Here is a 15,928-nt window from a genome sequence, read left to right as displayed (position 1 = left end):
CCTTCTACCTATAGTTCCCCCTTCTACCCTCTTCCCCACTTTTAGTTATATTTTTTAGAAGTTCTGTCTCTGGTCGGGGCCCACACTGCCACTTTTGGGCTGATTCAGGCTTGACATAGGCCCCAGGGTTGAACCAGTCTTTCCAAGGGACTACACAAAGGACAAGCCTGTATTTTAATGGGGAAGAGGCCCAAGGTAGAGGCAGTGGGTTGTAGAGGGGAGCCCGGCTTGGATATTTCCAATTTGTCTGCAGTTGAGAATTCTCTGGAGGTTTCAACTTGGATAATCTTTTCCCTTCAGTTACTAAACTCTGCTTCACATCATTCAGGTCAGCATCCCATCCTCAGGAAAGCCTTTTCTGGCCATAGATGAGTCTAGATCCTGGTCCCCACTCCTTGTGCTCCCATAGCACTAGAAATCACCAGCACATGTGGCTAGTACTTGCTGTCTCCTTCCACCACAGAGTAGTAACCGCTGTTTGACACTGTCCCCAATACCAGTCTCAGTGCCCACCACATAGGAGGCCCTCCATACTTGGATGTTGAATAGAAGAATGAATTGATGCTTCTATTGATTGACCCCTCCTCACTGTCATTCTGTTCTGTTCCTCAGGTAACCAAATCTGAGTGTAAGTTCTGTATGAAAGAGACTTGCTTATCCAGTGGTCCTCAACCTTGGCTCCACATTGGACAGTACTGGTGGCTTCAAAAAGAATGATGCCAGGTTCCTACCCAACCGAGGTTCTGATTTCATTGGTCTGGGTTACAGCTTGGGTGTCAGGATTTTATCTTATGTATTATTATTTTTAAAGATTTTATTTATTTTAGAGAACTCACACTCTAGAGAGCTCAAGAGCATGAGTGGGGGGGTGGGGGAGGGGGAGCAGAGGGAGAGAGACAAGACAAGCAGACTCCACGCAGAGCACTGAGCCACACACGGGGCTCGATTTCCCCGACCTTGAGATCACAACCTGAGCTAAAATCAAGAGTCAAACGCTTAACCAACTGACTTAAACCCTTAAGTCAGGTGTCTTCACCTTAAGACCAGGTGTCCCGGGTTTCAGAATTTTAAAAGCTTCCTTCCCAGAAAATTCTTTCATGCAGCCAGCTTCCGGACCACCGCTTCAGGTTTTCAGAACTCAGTCCTTTGGGTGCTCCAGGCTTGAAGCAGCCACAGTGGAGAGAGCAGGGATATAATTCATGGATATTGTATGTTTCCTGACAGTTTAAGAGGTACTTTCACATCTGTTATCACAGCTGATAATAACAAGCTAAGGGATCTATTCTCTGGTTTAAATATTCCCTTTATGTTGATGATTCTTAAAAATCTACATCCTGTCCTGGCTCCCAAGTGTACATACCATTGTCTTACCTCCTACACTGAACTGTGCCATTGGTTCCTCACACTGACCAGTTCGGTGGTGAGCTTGTTAGCCTCCCTCCCACAGGAGTCCTCCTTGTACCACTCAGCATGTTACAGCACTGCACCGTCCTCCCATGGCTGTGGCCTCTGTCCTCATTCTCCCAGCCAGAGGCCTCAAGCTCCTCATTCTTCCCTCTGTCTCTTTGGCCACCGCCCTAGATCAGGGTTCTTCATCCTTCCTCGGTGGCTTGCGGCCATCAGCTTGACTGGTCTGCCTGCCTCCCTTCTTTCCTTTCCAGAATTTCCAGACTTACCTATCTGGGCACAGACTGGCTTCTGTCCCTTCCTTCCAGATCTTTAGCACCTGCAGTCCAGATCCCTTGACACAGCCCTTAAGACTTCATGATCTTGTCCTAAGCTGGGCTTCTAGGAAGTGCTCTTTGACGTCCCCACGTGAGCCACACAGCTCAGTTTGTAGTCTCTGAGCCTGTGGATGTACTTCTTTGCCTCTATGCATCTGCCATTCCAGCATCCTCTTGGCAGGCTTTCAAAATCCCTCCAAAGTGCTTCATCTCCAGCATTGCCCTCTCTGAGATCTCCTCAAGTCACGTTGTTCAAATTAGTTGTTCTTCCCTCCAGCATGTTGTGGGTCCCTATTGATGAGTTATAGGATTCTCTCTTAGAGCTCCTAGTCAGGAATTGTGGCTTATGCATCATTGTTGCTCTGAGTATCTTCTATGGAGGAGGCACTTAAATGCTTGTTAAATCATAAGTAGGAAGGGCAGGTGTTAACCCTCGATTCAGAGAATACACTGAAGTAGGGGAAACTTGCTGAGGAGCATTCTAGAGCCCTTTGGCCCAGTCTTGAAATCTAGATCTTCAATAAGCAGAGAGGAAACCAGCTGCCAGAAACACTGGAGCCGGGGCAACCCTTCCCTGTCATAATAACCTGGAAATAGTTGATCAACACTGTGGCCCTTTGCACAGAAGGAGGTTCTGTGGGGTGTTCTGGGCCTCCCCAGCAGGTTCTTTGGAATGATCTGGGCCTCTCTCTTAAGAAGGTGCTGACAGCTTGGACAGGCAAACATTCACAACTGTGGGGAGCGGGGTGTGTGTGTGTGGGGTGAGGGAATCCTAGTCGGCTTACATCACTGGTGGTCAGGCAGGGAGGACCAGGGAGCTTGGGTTTCTTTTTAAATAATGATGACTAACATTGAGTAAGTTCTGACAGTGTGCCAGGTACTGGCCAGACCCGGGAGAGGCCCCCAGGGGGACTCACAGCCCTATTGTTCTGTGCCCGCCGTGAGCCAGGCCCTCTGTGTGGTCGCAGACAGGCCCCAGAATGACCAGGTTTGGGAAAGAACTGAGGACAGGGTTAGGACTGTATACCTTGAGGGAAGGGTTTCCTTCCGTCCAGCCCCTGGCACTGTGTGTTTCTCTCTGTTGCACGTGAAGCAACGGACTGTGAATGTTGTTGTCTGTTGTCTCCCTTGCACTACCTTTATCCTGGTTCTTCCCGCTACATTGTGAGCTGCTGGAGAGCAGTGTGTTTCTTGCTGGTCCTCAAGTCCTCAATTCCTTTGTGGAACTGACTCTGCAGTGTGGTACTATTAAGCAATGATTTTCACTCTCCCTGGCCTCTTTGCAGTGGGGAAGGTGGCCTGTGAGGATTGGGGGCTGCGGGGCTTTGGAACAGACTGCAGAGCAAAGGAACGTTCTGCTCCCTAGTCATGCATCAGGCTTAGCATGACTTAGCTGCGCTATTGTCTGGACCAGTCTGGTACCGTGGCAGGCGGGACAGGTTCTGGATCCTTCATGTCTCCAAGGACTAGTTCTAATTGTTATTCAAGCTTGTGGGTTTTTTCTTCTATATGTTGGCCTTAGAGGTGTCTTGTACAATTTGACTTAGGTCAAAACCATAGTTTGTTTTTCCGGGAGAGGTGAGCGGGTGCTGTCTCTTGCTCAGAGTGGACAAGTCTCCGAATGATCACAGCTGGGCATAACTGCTTGGGTCTACTTTTACATACAACCTAGCACACATTTTCCTTTTCTTTTCGTGTTCTCCCCCCTCTGCCCCCTGTTGGTCTTATTTCTCTTCCTCCCCACTCTCCCCTGACTATGCAGACAACATGTATGTTGCTTAACCCTGCTGGTGGCAGGCAGGTTCCTGAACCCTCTGGGGGACAATGTACATGAATTTCCCCAACCCCAGTGGCTTTCCTCTGCAGCTGAGCCCACTGATGTATGGAGGAGTGACCCACCTCCTGACCCCTGACCCTGGCCCGTCTTGTTAATTAGAGTATATTGATTTATTTGTAAGCACCAGATCTTTGCCAGAAAAATTCTGCCCTGTTGCCCTGGGTAGCACAACTGAGGGGCTGGTCTGGCATGACGGCCTTCTAGCAGCTGAGGAATTCCAGTAATCTCCACCTGTTCTTATCATTTACAGGGTGGTGGAAAGATGTGAGCTAATTATCGAACATTTATAATGTGTTCTCTAGTGCACTTATATTGAAACCTTGAGCGCTTCCTCAGTAGTCTTTTTTTGTTAGTCCTGTTGTTCATCAGCTTCAGTCATCTGAAATAATAAAATGGCCCATGTGCCTCTAGAGTCCCTGAAATACGTTTCCCCTTTTCCTTTGGTGAATCTGCTGCTAACCAGGAGAAATCAGAAAAGGGACTCAATAAACTTCCTGCTTGTATTACATTTCCCTAGTGATGCCTTTCAACATTTAACGCTCCACAAACCTGTTCTTTTGTTATGCGGTACATTTCCATTTCCTTTTGTGAGTAGGAAGTCAGTTCTTGTGATTAACTTAGATTCACACCTTCACTCTTTTCTTTTCCCCTTAGAGCAGTTGAGAATCATGGCTGCGGGAAAATTTGTGAACCTTCCAAGAAACATGCCGGTGAATCACCAATTCCCTCTGGCCTCATCCATGGACCTTCTGAGCAGCAAGTCCCCTCCGGCTGAGCATCACACAGATGCCTATCAGGACGTGTCTATACACGGTACCCTTCCACGGAAGAAAAAAGGCCCTCCTCCCATCAGGTCCTGTGATAATTTCAGTCACATGGGGACCCTGCCCCATTCCAAGTCCCCAAGGCAGAGCTCCCCTCTGACCTCGGCCATCATCCAGGAGCACCCCCTGCAAGACTGGAAAGGTGAAACCTTCACCTTCAGGTGACTATTTATTAATTATTATTATTATTATTATCATCATTTTAGAGAGCGCCTGGGGGGGAAAGGATGGGGAATGCAGAGGGAGAGAGAATCTTAAGCAGGCTTCACACCCAGCACGGAGTCCAGTGCAGGACTCTATCTTACAAGCCTACGCTTGTGACCTGAGCCAAAGTTAAGAGTCAGACTCTTAACTCACTGAGCCACCTGGGCACTCCTTTAGGTAACTTATTTATTTCCATAAGTGACAATGACTTGGCTTTTAAAGGGCTTTTTAAAAAGCCTTTCTGTTAGGGAATATGTCAGCTGTACAGCGTAGAGCAAATAGTTTAACTCCCAAGGACCCGCCACCCCACTTCAGCTGCTATGGGTTCAGGGCTAGTCCTGCTTTGTATTCCCACCCACTTTCCTTCCTCTGTAATGGTTTTGAAGTAAATTTCAGCCCCGGTTTTATCTGTAAATATTTTGGTATGTGTCTTTCAAAGATAAGTACTCTTATTTTTATTTTTATTTTTTTAAGCTTTTATCTATTCATGAGAGACACACAGAGAGAGAGAGAGAGAGAGAGAGAGAGGCAGAGACACAGGCAGAGGGAGAAGCAGGCTCCATGCAGGGAGCCCGACATGGGACTCGATCCTGGGTCTCCAGGATCAGGCCCTGGGCTGAAGGTGGTGCTAAACCACTGAGCCACCCGAGCTGCCCAGTACTCCTATTTTTTAAAAAATATATAACATAAAAAACTAGAACACCTAAAAAAATTAACCATTTCTTAGTATCTAATATTTGAGAGTATTTTTACAGCCAGCTTCCTATTTATCACTAAGTCCCTCAAAATGAAGCACAAAATATATATTTTTTATTATAACATTAGATTCTGAACTATGTCCATCCAATTCTGTAGGGATGCCAAGGCGGGTATAAATTAGGACCTGCACCTCCTACAAGTAGAAGTAAAATTTGTTATGGATACATCATCAGGTCAGCTTCAGAATACTTTAGAACAAGGATTGATTGCTCCTGTCCACGAGGGATCTGGGTAGATAAGCCTTATGGTTATCAAAGCTTCTTGTCTGGGTTTGTATGGGCCTGGCTGTGATTAGTTTCTGCTTGTTGGAGCTGGTTTAGGAACTGCTTTCCTTTTCCTGTTGGGGAAGATCAGCAACCTGTGATGTTATCGGGCAGAGAAGGGCCTGGTTCCTTTTGTTGTATCTCCTGGTGTCTCTTTCTAACTCTGTAGCAAAGAAAGCCACTTTGATCCTAGCTCATTTGTTTGCTCAATATCTGTATATTGAGTCTATTGCCTATGTTAATGAGAGCACATTGATTTTGTAAGCACTGGTCCTTCACCAGAGCTCTGCCCAGCCCCTCTTAGTATCTGAACTGAAGGGCTGGTCCAACCTTGAAGGTGTTCTGGCAACCAAATCGTTCCAGCAATCTGCCCTTGCCCTTTCCCAGGGTGAGGAAGTGTGTGAGCTAACAGGATAGCAATGGGGCATCTGAAGTGGTGTCTTCCCAGAGCTGATATTCTAGGGAAGGACCCAGGTAATAAACAAGTTAATTGCAGATTATATTAAGTGCTATAGAGGAAATCGTGATAGACTGAAGATTTATTGGGCTTGTATCTTTTTTTTATAATGTGGACAGGTCTCTGAGGACATGACATTTGAGCTAAGACCTGCATAATGAGAAGGCAGCCATGGAAAGAACTAGAGGAAGATTGTTTCAGTAATAGGGAGAGCAGTGCAAAGAACTGGGTGTGGGGACAAGTCTGGCATGTTTGAAAAAAGTCCCAAAACAAGCTGGGTGGCCTGTGGCTAGAGTGTAGCAAGCTGAGAGGTGGACAGTACAGATGTTGGGAGAGAGCTAGGCAGGTAGGAGGTTAGAATTTGTTTTAGGTGCATAATTGTAGTAGTGTAAGAGGAACATAAGTGAAGGCCCACATATTCTCTGTAGAAAGCATTGGAGAGCCCTGAAAGGTTTCTGACATCAGCTCAGAAGGTTCCCCAGAATGTCCTGGACGTTAGAAAGCCCTGCACCTGCTCTGTAAAATGTAGGTGGGTGACGTCCCCACTCGGAGAGCTAGCAGACAGCCTGCTGATGGCACAAGTCGGTGTGAAGGTACACACCTGTGCACAGTATTGTTAATATTGAATCATTGGCATTTAGCAGTGGTGTCCCCTGCTAAAGGGGCACAGTCATTGCTCCCTCTTATGAAGGTTAAGGGACAGCAAAGAAAAAGAACTTCTGGCCAGCCGCAAATAAGCCCTAATACCAGGCTGCACAAAGTGAAGTCAGAACCAGCTTTTCCCCGACTTACTGTAGCCACTTATTATTTCGCAAGTTAAATATGCTGGGTACCAGCTCTTGAAAGGGGGGAGCTCCGGGGAGCCAGAGGTGGCGATGGAGTCACCCTTCCTATCTTGAGGAAGTCCTTGATAAACACCCAAGGTCCAAGCCATCAACCTGCCAGGAGTTCAAAGCTTTTGATTTGAAAATGACTTGGACAGAGGTCAGCTCTCTGAAAAAGATCTTATCAGGTGGTGGCCGCAAGTCCTGAGTTTGAAGTCCAGCCTGTGGAAGACATGACATACACTGCTGGCTTAGGTTTGTTTATCATTCAGAACTACATTCACCTAAAATCACAACTTTTTCCCATAACTTAAAATATCTCATTGTTAAAGGCAAATACAGGAAGTAACAAATGCATGGCCTTCAGGATTATGCTGAGTGGGAAGGTCACGTCAAAGGATCATAAAATCCTAGTCTCCTGCTCCTTGGTCTTATTAATAGATTTTGTTATTTTTAAACTTTATTTATTTATGTATTTACTCTTTTGAGTGAACTCTGCCCCCAACACGGGGCTCTAACTCACGACCCGAAGATCAAGAGTCACATGCTCTACCGACTAAGCCAGCCAGACGCGACTTTATTTTGTTCACGTAACGCACTTTAAAAACTATCTTGGGGTGTTCCCAATTTTGAGGAGTTCAAAGTACCTCGCATTATTATTTTCATCCTTTTAAATATTCCTAATAAGATTATTAGCTGCCTCAGTTCCTTCTAGGAACAAGACACAGGATCAACAAATAAAGCTTTGTGTGTGTGAAAAGCAAGGGACAAAAGGTATGAGTGAGAACCTGGGGGCTCCAGAGAGGGAGCGCTGCCTGAGGTGCCTCAGCGGAGCTGCCATGAGGGAGAAATAGCATTTCTGTTCCTAATTCGGCCCTTACAGCTCAGTTGCTATGAAAACACCAACCACTCCCCACTCTTGCTCGCTCACTCACACTGCTGGAAGCTGGAAGCTGGAAGCTTTTATTTTTCTTTAGAGATTTTATTTTTTTGAGAGAGAAAGAGGAAGAGCAGAGGGAGAGGCAGACTCCTGCCCCATGGGGCCCCTGGGATCATGACCTGAGCTGAAGCCAGACGCTTAACCTACTGAGCAACCCAGGTGCCCCATGCTGGCAGCTTTTAAAGTTAAGAGTTTTGGATCTGTGACACCAGGGAGTAAGACTAGTTAGATCTACTTTTAACAAGATTATTGATTTGTGTGTGTGTGTGGCTTATTTCAGGTAAACTTTTTGGCCTTTTTACTTTTCATGGTGAATTCAAAGGTTAATTCCAGCTGAAGGTGACTTGCCCAGATGTCAAGTCTGAAAACCTTCCATTTTGTCCTTTTTGGTGTTGGCATGATGATGATGGGGCCATCTGGGAAATCCCAGACCCACTTTTCATGGATACTCCACCTATACTTAGAGGGAAACCCATCAGACGCCTTTTTGTCTTGTAAAATACTCTGATAAATTGCAAGTTTGCTGTTTTTCTAACAAATATATTTAGCTCATTAATCATTAAAAAGTCACCTTTATTATAATTGCATATTAATCGAATATCTACTCTGTGGCCACATAAATTATTCTTTCACATTTTATAGTTTTATTTATTTATTTTAAAAGATTTTATTTATTTATTCATGAGAGACACAGAGAGAGAGGCAAAGACACAGGTAGAGGGAGAAGCAGGCTCCGTGCAGGGAGCCCGATGTAGGGACTCGATCCCGAGACCCCAGGATCACGCCCTGAGCCAAAGGCAGACGTTCAACCACTGAGCCACCCAGGGATCCCACATTTTAAAGTTTTAAAACATCTTCAAGGATATGTTCATAAATCATCCTGTGTGAGCATCCTAACCCTGTGTGTGAGAGATACAGCAGATCTTATTTTGGCAGTGGCGGCAGCAGCAGCAGCATTATTGTTGTTATTGACAGTTGAGAAAGTAGTTCAGAGATGTTGAGGCACCTAAGACCAGAATCAAATGGGTGACTAAGATAGGATTAGGATTAGAACCCAGGAAGTACTATAGGGCCTTCCCTAGACAGGGTGCTCCACAGCTTCCCAAGAAGGTTGGCCTCCACTGTGGACGTCTTCTGAGCTGTCCTACTGTATGGAAAGCTACAGTCCCCAGAGTCTGAACCCAGCACCTTGGACACCCACCTTGAGGAAATGGGGTCTTGGCCACCAAGAGCCAGGCAGAAAGCAGGCCTGGAAGGGAGAGTTGGTCTTTCCTCATTTGGAGAGTGTATCTCTTGGCTTTGTTGTTATCTTGGCTGCCCTTGGATGTACTTGTGGTTTTGAAAGGTGGCCAAAGCGAGACGCCAGGGTGCTCTTAAACCTGCTGCTTGATGTCACAGAAGAAGCCTTTGTTCTGCAGGCAGAGCAAGGCTTCCCCGAGAGGTCTGCAGACAGGATTTCCTCTCGATGTCAGCATTTGTTTGACTGATGTCCCTTTGATTCACTTATCTTCAAGGGTGAATTTTTACTTGAATCTGGGACCTTTCTTGGGCTGAGAGGGGACTGGTTCCTGTTGTTGAGATGTCTGTGTTGTCAGGATAGCTGCAGGATCAGCTCTGGGAGACCGTTGCGGGTCCTCTTCCTGCCTGTGGGTACGTGGAGGCATGCATTCCTGGGAACAGCTGCCGAGTGCCTAATTCTTTCGGCCCCTGTGCTGTGGGAGCATGTGGCGGGACAATGTGATGTTTCATTAGCTTGCATGAGTGGAGCTGACTGACTAGTCACAAGTGTTTTAACTGACGGGGGCCAGAAAGTCTGCAGAATTATCCCAAATTAAAATCCAGTGTACTTTCCCAGGCGGTAAGTAACCTACGGTGTCGCAGCGTCTGCTCTTTCAAGTGGAAGCAAAGTGGAAGACATAGGATCTGTGCAGACTCTTCTCAAAACACTGATTTTAAATATCTAACTCTGGGCTGCGTCAGTGCCCTCACCTGAAAAACTATTTCATTTGTTCCTCTTGAGAACCACCAAGTTCTGCAACTACTGCTTTCTCCTTAACAAAGCAAGATGTTTCCCCAGACATGCAAATGAATCAGCCTTTAGCTTGCAGTTAATCAGAGGGACCTTCAGTGTGAAGGTCCACATCAAGTATCTGCATTTTAGTTATATCTGGGCATCTCTGCTCTCTGCAGATTGGAAGCTTTTCGTGCACAGAGGAAACGTTGGGTTTAGAGTTGAAAAAGTCTATGTACTAGATTAACAGATTCCACTTAATAGAAGGTGCATTTATTGAGTTAGCGGAGTAACAGTTGCCTAATAGCCAAGAATAGCCACTTGTCTCCAGGCAAGTTAATAGTCCATATGTTGAATTTTTATTTTTAAAATTTCAAGTTTGTGTTTTACTAACATTTTGAAATGCCTCTTGGTGTGTGTGTGCAGCTGTTGTGGATGGGGTGGTGCATTCTGAGGAATGGTACATGTTCAGGTCCTGGTGGCCTCTGGTGTGCTGAGCCAGGAGCAGCTGGGTCAGAGGTGAGCTCAGCCCCTGCTGGGCATCTTGCACCCCTCCCCCTCCCCCACAGCGGTGGGGGGGGTGGGGGTAGTGGTTTGAGGGAACCTAGGGACTGGGAAATGCCTACAGGTCCACCAGCTGCCTTACAGTGGCCCTCAACCCTCTACTGACAGGGATGATTTGAACCTAAAGGCTGGGATCTGTGCATTCTCAGCTGTTCTGGGGAAAACTGAAAGATTTTTTGTTTTTCAGTGAGTACAAACCGCAACCAAGAAAATCATCGGAGGATTACACAAAGCAGTCCTTGTTGGGTGATGCTGCTTAACATCTTCTCTGCCCCCACCCCCAGGACATAGAAATCATGGTTTCTTAGGCCTCCTGCATGCTGTTTGGGAAAGGTCAGGCTTTTGTCTTCTGAGGGTCAGAAATTAGGAGAGCTTTTCACACCTTTCGGTCTATGTAGAAACCTATTGTAAACGGAAGATGCTGTGCTGTCACAGGTTATTTGCATGTTGGATTTGGGAGCCTTCACAGCGTGGCCAGAGGAGCCAGGCTGGAGAAGTTGTCATTGCTGTTGTTGATGGAAGCAGACTCCCGCATGGGGCCTGTACTCGAGTCCCAGGACTGATAATCTGGCAGGCTATGGCCACCCCCAGACTCACAGCTTTGTGATGCTGCCACCATGCAGTCTGGCCCCAGGAGACTAGCTGCAGGTTGGGTGATCTTCTTTTAAGGATTCTGATGTTACTTAAAAATTATAGAAGTTGGAGAAACCTTCCATAATGGACCCAGCCTTTGTGCCTCCTGGACTATCTGTGATTCCAGATGCACCTGCAATCATAGTAACTGAAGCTAAAATAACTCCTGCTGTGAGGAGAACACACCAGGCTCCTAACCCAGAGATTTCAGTTCAGATCCCTGTTTTTCTACTTACTAAGTATGTGAACTGGGGAAGTTCTAAATTGTAAGATGAGGGTAAAAATACCTCCCTCTGAGGAGTCCTGTGAAGGATCACTAGTCACTAAATATGAAGGCTGCCCTGAATGGCAGAGCTTTGGCTTCTGCTTGGGCCTGGCACCCCCTTCTGGGAGTCTGGGTGGAGCAGGTCACATCCTTGCAGTCAGCTCCCATCTGCTTGCCAGTACTTTATTCTTCTGCCCCAACTCTGCTGTGTGACACCTGACCTTGAAGGCCACTGATGCCTTTGCTGGGGTATTGACCTAGCCATGAAAAGCAAAGAATGCTGTTGGCGACCTTGACATTGATTCAAGCAACTAGACCCAGCAGCTTTGTGACCTTGTGTAAGTTACTTTACCTTTCTGATTCTTCTCGTCCTCAAAGGGTAGCTACAAGGTCAAATAGAGTCCTACGTGAGGGTGCCTAGCGCAGAACCTGGCTTGGAGGAGGGGCTCAGATATAAGTTTCCATCCTTCCTTCTGGAGGCTCCTAATCTTTGTGTGTAACCTGAGATCATGTTCATGCCTGCAGCTTCTGTGGGAGAAAGTTTCTCACATGTTGACGAAGTCTGGCTGGAATCCCTCTCTCTGGGTCTGCCCTGAGCTGCCCTACAGCAGTGTGTCTTGGCCACCATTTTTGCTTACAAGTATAATAGCCTCATACTGCACTAAATAAAAGATCAGTACACCGTCATGCTAAGACACAAAACAGAGCCTGTCTTCAGTGGGTTCGCCCAGCCCTTTCCTGCTTGCCCTTGTACTTAATATTAGCATCTTTGCTATTTATTCTTTGGTAAATATTTATTGAGCTTATTTTGTGCCAGGCGTGATGCTGGATACCAAGTACCCACGGAGATTGGAATAGGTGTGGCCCTGTCCTTAGGCTGTGCCTAGTTTATGGGGCATGTAGACAAATGTGTCAATAAATATGTAACCACAAGATGAGGAGATGCAAGAGTTCCTTGGATTGGGTGGAGGGAAGGCCTCTCTGGGGGAGGGAACATTTGGAGATTAATATAAAAAGAGAATGTAAAATATTTCATTAATATTTATTATGTTACTATGGATTAAAATGGTATTGTTTTTAAAATATGTTAAATAAGATAGAAATTAATTTTACCTATTTCTTTTCAATTGGCTACTAGAAAACTTAAAATTACATGTTTTCGTATGAATGGATATACACGTTGGAATATTAGTCATCAAAAAGAATGAAATCTTGTCATTTGCAACAATATGGATGAAACTGGAATGTTATGCTAAGCAAAATAAGTCAGAGAAAGACAAATACCATATGATTTCAGTCATGTGCAATTTAAGAAACAAAACATGTGAGGGAAGGGGGAAAAAAGAGAAAGAGAAAAAACAAGAAACATCCTCTTAACTATAGAGAACAAACTGATGATTACCCGAGGGGAGGTTTGGGGGGGTTGGGTGAAGTAGGTGATGGGTATTAAGGAGGACAGTTGTGATGAATACCAGGTGTTATAAAAAAAATAATATGTTTTTCATATAGTATTTCTATTGGATGGTACTGGTCTTCATCTTGGTGTGAGGAGTTTAGGTTTTCTCCTGAGGGCAAAGGGAAGTCTTTCAAGGGTTTTAAGTAAGGGAAAAATGTGATCTGATTCAGTTTTAATTTTTTTAAATTTTTAATTTATTTTAATTAATTAATTTATTTTTTAGGATTTTATTCATGAGAGACACAGAGAAAGAGAGAGAGAGAGGCAGAGACACGGCAGAAGGAGAAGCAGGACCCATGCAGGGAGCCTGATGTGGGACTCGATCCTGGGACCCCAGGATAGGCCCTGGGCCGAAGGCAGTGCTAAACCGCTAAGCCCCCCAGGCTGCCCTGATTCAGTTTTTAGACTATCACTTGGTCTCCTTGGAGAGGAGATTGGTAGGGGAGAGGGCCTGGAGAGCAGGAGGTGGGCGCAGAGGTAGAGGGAGCAGGTGGAGGTCTGTGCCAGAGTAGTGGTGGAGAAGGTAAACGGCGGTAGATTCAAGATTGGTTTGGTAAGTAGAGTCTAGGGAACTTCCTGAAGGTTGGGAGGATCAGGCAGCTGAGTGTATGAGGCGGGGCCACTTACTGAGACGGGAAAGACCAGGAGGGAAACAGGGCTTCATTTGTTCAGCTACTTTTTGTTTGGTAGATGGCAGAGAACTGAGACTTGTCTTTAGGATGTGCTAAGTTCAAGAGGCAGGCATGCCAAGTGGAGGTGTTAACCAGTCGGCGTTATGAGCCTGGAGCTCTGGAGAGCTGTGCTCAAGGCTACAAAGTTAGGAGTCTGCATAGAAGTGAAATTAAAGCCATGGAAGCAGATGTCCTCACCAAGGGAGAGAGCTATGTAAGGCATAAAGGGAAGGGACCCTAGGACCCAGCCCTGAGGAACCTCACCACATCTGTTCCAAGGAGTCAGTGGTGCAGCCTGAACCTTGGGTTTGGAAGGGAAGGAAAGAGAAGGGAGGCAGGAATTGCATAGAGGTACTGTTCAAAGGAAAGTTTTTCTTCTTAAGATGAGAGACACAACTCAATAGGAAAAGATCTAATCTTCTAAGCATGTAATAAAACAAAACACATTTTTTCATTATTTGAGTCTTTTTAGAAAACGTTTTTGATTTAATTAAAGCAGACATGTCCCCAGGGCCACCCTCCCTGTGGGCTTGTGTCAGCAGCATGGTGATTATGCTCCTGCGCTTTCTTCCCTGCTGGGTCCCACACGTTCCCTGGTGACTCTGGACAGAGGAGGTAAATGGATGACTGTGGTTGACATGCAGGCTTTTTGCCTGAGGGGTGACGGCTGCTTTTCCAAGGTTCAGGTGGGCAGCCACCTGGAAGGCAGGTTGAGGGCATATGTTCTGTCTGTTTGGCTCGGTAAAATCTTTCCTTTTAGAGGTCTTGAGGACGTTATCTCAAAACCACATGGCTTTTATTCTGCCTTTGAAACAGTTGAGAAGAGACCTTTACAGACACACTGTTCTAGAGGGGATGAAGCGCGGCTGGGGGTGGGGTGGATGGGACTGGGAGAGGGAGGAAGGGCAAAGAGACACCAGCCAAACAAAGCATCTGCTTTTATCAAAAGTGCTGTGTTTGGGCTCAGACAGCCCGAAGCCTGATGAGTCACTGATGCCAGACCCTCTCTGCTTGCCAAGAGACATACTGGCCTTGATACAGTTTTTCTTATTCTTACTCTATTCAGTTTGACTGACTCCTGCCAAGTTAAGATATGAGCTATAGCTCTTGGCTTAATGCTGTCACTAGAATTCTGCTGAGCACAGGTTAACCTATGACCGTGTCAAATTTTTATCAACCAGTACTGCTTTGTATTAGTCTCTGATTCCTATCTAGACTCACCAGAGTGTAACATGTGGGATATTTAAATGATGCTGTTTACACATGATTAGGGAATCTGCCTAAGGAGATGGTTTAATTGCCATTCTGTTAATATATGTCATGAGCACACTTATCAGGCATTGCTGTATTTTCAAATGAGATAGAAATGGACTCCTAGAAGCAGGAATTGGCTGCCGAGGTGAGAGAAGCAGGCATATTACAAGTACCCAGGCCTTAGAATCTCTGATAGCCAGGGAGGAAAATGGGTCCTTATCTACAGTGTACCCTGGGCATTAAGAAGAAAGATTCCCAAAGTTGAAGGAAATGATAAGCTGATTGCATGGTCCGAGGCTCTGAAGGGGAATCACGGTTGAGGACAGCCATAAATAGCGTGCTGAACACAGTTCGAAGGAGGAAGAGGTATGTGACTGTCCAGGTAGTTCTTGGTTTAACACTGCATCTGCAGGACTGTCTGCTCCTGGACTGACTGGTTTCCAGGATCCCCCTAATGCGGTGTGATGAGCCAGGGCCATTCTGCTGAGTTCATCCATGGGTATGTTGAACATAGACCATGTGCCTGACTTTGTGCTTGGGGGGGTGGGTAGAGCTTTAGAGGCAGGCCAGGGGCTGTGTGTTTGTGTGAGGAGTTCATAGCCCTAGGAAAAAGGGGTGCCCCTTTTGAACCATCCAACCTTGCCAGCATCTGTTCTTTCCATTTTCTTTGCCCCCGATCTAAACTTCACATCCATGGGATTACCCTTCACATCACTGCTAGTTCTAGAAACAGTTCTGCTTCTCTTGACCTTTGACCTTAACATATTTCCACGTATCATGTTTCCAGTATGCACATCCTTGACTGGATGATCGAAGGTTGTGCTTTCTAGATAACCCTTCCCTTGGGGCCTGCCTGTTCTGTGTGCCACCGAGTCCTCTGTGTCATCCTGGCCTTGGACCCAGGCCCAGGAAAAGGTTGAGCCATGCAACCCATGCAGCCAAGGACCATACCAGAGGGTGGCTCCGGGCTACAAAAGAAACAGAGCACAGAGCAAGCAGAGGATTGTGAAAAATGCTAAGGGTAACACAAAGGGCTTTCAGGAGTTATGTTTGGAACAATAAAACCAGAGAGAGGGGGATGGGACAGATACCAAACTGCTGAGCCTCCGTTCGGCTTGCATTTTTTGTCAAGGAAATGACTTCTCTGATTGGAAAGGGTAGGATCCATGAAAAGGAAGAGAACTGTCTGGAGTAGAAGAGGCTTGAATGCTCCCAAATGAGGTGAAGCCTCAAGGCCCCAGA

The 15,928-nt window shown here is 46.1% G+C and overlaps 1 protein-coding gene across 3 annotated transcripts in view; it reads left to right on the top strand.

Annotated features, from left to right (window-relative positions):
- Positions 1-15,928, top strand: part of BCAR3 (BCAR3 adaptor protein, NSP family member) — a 156,163-nt gene that overhangs the window by 46,337 nt on the left and 93,898 nt on the right. For all 3 annotated transcript variants that reach the window (XM_072834564.1, XM_072834566.1, XM_072834565.1), the window contains exon 2: positions 4,216-4,546. In XM_072834564.1, the coding sequence (XP_072690665.1) occupies positions 4,230-4,546 (317 nt within the window). In that variant the 5' untranslated portion in view covers positions 4,216-4,229. The remainder of the gene's footprint in view (positions 1-4,215; positions 4,547-15,928) is intronic.

The sequence above is a fragment of the Canis lupus genome, chromosome 8 (assembly GCF_048164855.1).
Source record: "Canis lupus baileyi chromosome 8, mCanLup2.hap1, whole genome shotgun sequence".
Classification (NCBI taxonomy): domain Eukaryota; kingdom Metazoa; phylum Chordata; class Mammalia; order Carnivora; family Canidae; genus Canis; species Canis lupus.
This window is presented reverse-complemented; position numbering and strand designations above follow the sequence as displayed.